Here is a 2312-nt window from a genome sequence, read left to right on the forward strand (position 1 = left end):
TTACATAAAAACGTTTTAATTTTCATCCATAATATTATTGGCTCAAATAAATTTCTTCCCATTTTTCTTCCAAACTCCGTTCAAAATACAGCTCCCCTAAGATCCTGCGGCAAAAAAAATTGTTGCATGTATAGCTTGCCACATAGGCTATAGATTGATAGCCATGGTAGTATGGTACCACTGAAATAATAAATAAAAACATTTTTTAACAAAAAGTATAAAATAATAACTATTTATATTAATATTTTATTAGGTTTCGAATTCTGATTATACAACTTCCTCTCCCCAACATTTTATTCTAACCGTACAACTTCCTCTTCTCGACAATATGGAAACAGCCACCCTTAAATAATATTTCCCACAGACCAACTCTCTTGAAAACTGATAAAAATTCCTGCACATACCACTGTCTGCAAACCTAGAGGGCCCATTCGCTAACCGTTACTATGGCTAACAATCTTGATGCAGAAATATGGTCTCAATTATCCTTTGAATCAATCAAAAGCGTTCTGAACTGGCTTCCATCAGAATCAGTTGCAAGGTACCGTAGCGTTTGCAAGCAGTGGAAAAATTATCTATATGGTGAGGAATTTCTATCTTGGAGGAGGACAAATTTCAAGGAGCATCCATGGCTTCTCCTCATTCGCAACGATGAAAACAAATATTACCGTTTGAATGTGTCAACCAAGACATCGAAGGTTTTTCCTCTTAAACCTATTGTACTGGCATCTGTGGGAGGATTAGTTGTGGCAACTGACGACACAAACCACATTAGACCATTTTTAAGCAATCCCATCAATAAAGGACGTACTCAAATTGGAATTCCTGCAAGAGGGAATAATCTTCAAGAGAAAAGCGTTATAATATGCAATCCTAGAAGAGAAACATTTTTCCAACTCCCGACGACAATACTAAACAAGGAACATGGTATAACAATTGGAAACATTTTGTGGGAGCGTAACCAATTTGATGTAATAGCTGTGCACGACTCTATTCAAGTTTATAATTTTGCAAACCACAGATGGGATATTCTAGTGGTGGAAACCCCATTGAGAGCCGGCCAGGATATAGTTTTCTTCAAGGGTCTGTATTTTTATACGGTGACAAGATTGCATGATAATGAAGAGTGTATTATGTTCTTCGGCAAGAATAGAAGTCCTCGACTGTGGTGGAAGGACACTCACTTGAAAGCTCCTCACCTAGTGGTTTGTGGGTCGAAACTTTTTCTTATAACCCAACATTCACTCTCATTAGTTTTGTGCAAGCTAGCGTTTGATCACAATCGTCGCATTCTTCAATGGACGGACGCTAAAGAGATGCCCCAAGCGGAGTTGGAGTTCTTGTTTCCAGAAGTACAAGAAACATTTAAATACAAATCTCTCGTGGCAGGGGATTACATCTGCTTCGTAAGAGAAGAGAGCGGAAATATTGTGTTTTTCAATAATAAAAATCATTCCTGGAGTCGCTTCTCAGTGCAAGATCATGTAGAGAACTTAAGAGCTGGTGTTGATGCATATGTTTTTGAGCCCTGGCCTGATATATCGATTGTTTAATTGCTATTATCACTCCCTAGTTAAATTTTTTATTATTAAATATCAAATTTTTGTTCATATATTTATATGACTTTTGTTGATGCTTATGCTAATGCCCTTAAATAATATCAAATTTCTGTCCATGTTCATTCATAAGAAAATCTCAAGTTTATTTAGTTTTGATTGAAATAAAATCACTGTATGTATAATGTAATATCATTGTTTTGGAATATCAACATATTTGTATTCATAGTTTGATTTATTTTTCTATCATATTTCAACATTGATATTAAAGTACTTGTAGAATGATTTGTGGAGAATATATTTCAAAGTTGTTTTCTTGTTTGTTGAAAACAAAGTATGTTTTGTTAGAGAATTATAAAAAGAAATATTCAAAGAATATAATAGAGAAAGATACATTTAATGCATTAGAAAAATAAAATCACCAAATATTTTTTTATGTACTAGAACCTACATTGAATTAAAATTAGGTTCTCATAGTGATTTAGTATGACTTAATCCAATTTGTTGAACAATAACTAATTTTTGAAAGGCACTTAAAATTTTAAACAAATCATTAAAATCCTTTAAAAAAAAATTTAAGATTATTAGTTTTTTCTTAAATGCATAGAATTCTAGATATATATACTAGGAAGGAAATTTAGTTACAAAGGTTTACAAAATTAGGAGTTGTTCAAGCTAGTGACAAACAATGGTGGGTAAATGATATCATCTCCCAATTAGTCAAAATACATATTCAAAATGATGATAAGAGTGTCT

The 2312-nt window shown here is 33.0% G+C and overlaps 1 protein-coding gene across 1 annotated transcript; it reads left to right on the plus strand.

The window, feature by feature from the left end:
• The first annotated feature begins 446 nt into the window (after positions 1–446).
• On the plus strand, positions 447–1553 carry LOC149557638 (uncharacterized). Its single transcript, XM_089830362.1, has one exon. It carries the CDS (start codon positions 447–449, stop codon positions 1551–1553), a length of 1107 nt encoding a protein of 368 aa, XP_089686488.1.
• The last annotated feature ends 759 nt before the right edge of the window (positions 1554–2312 follow it).

Source organism: Cupressus sempervirens, chromosome 5 (genome assembly GCF_028749045.1).
Source record: "Cupressus sempervirens isolate cs-2001-9-10 chromosome 5, ASM2874904v1, whole genome shotgun sequence".
Classification (NCBI taxonomy): domain Eukaryota; kingdom Viridiplantae; phylum Streptophyta; class Pinopsida; order Cupressales; family Cupressaceae; genus Cupressus; species Cupressus sempervirens.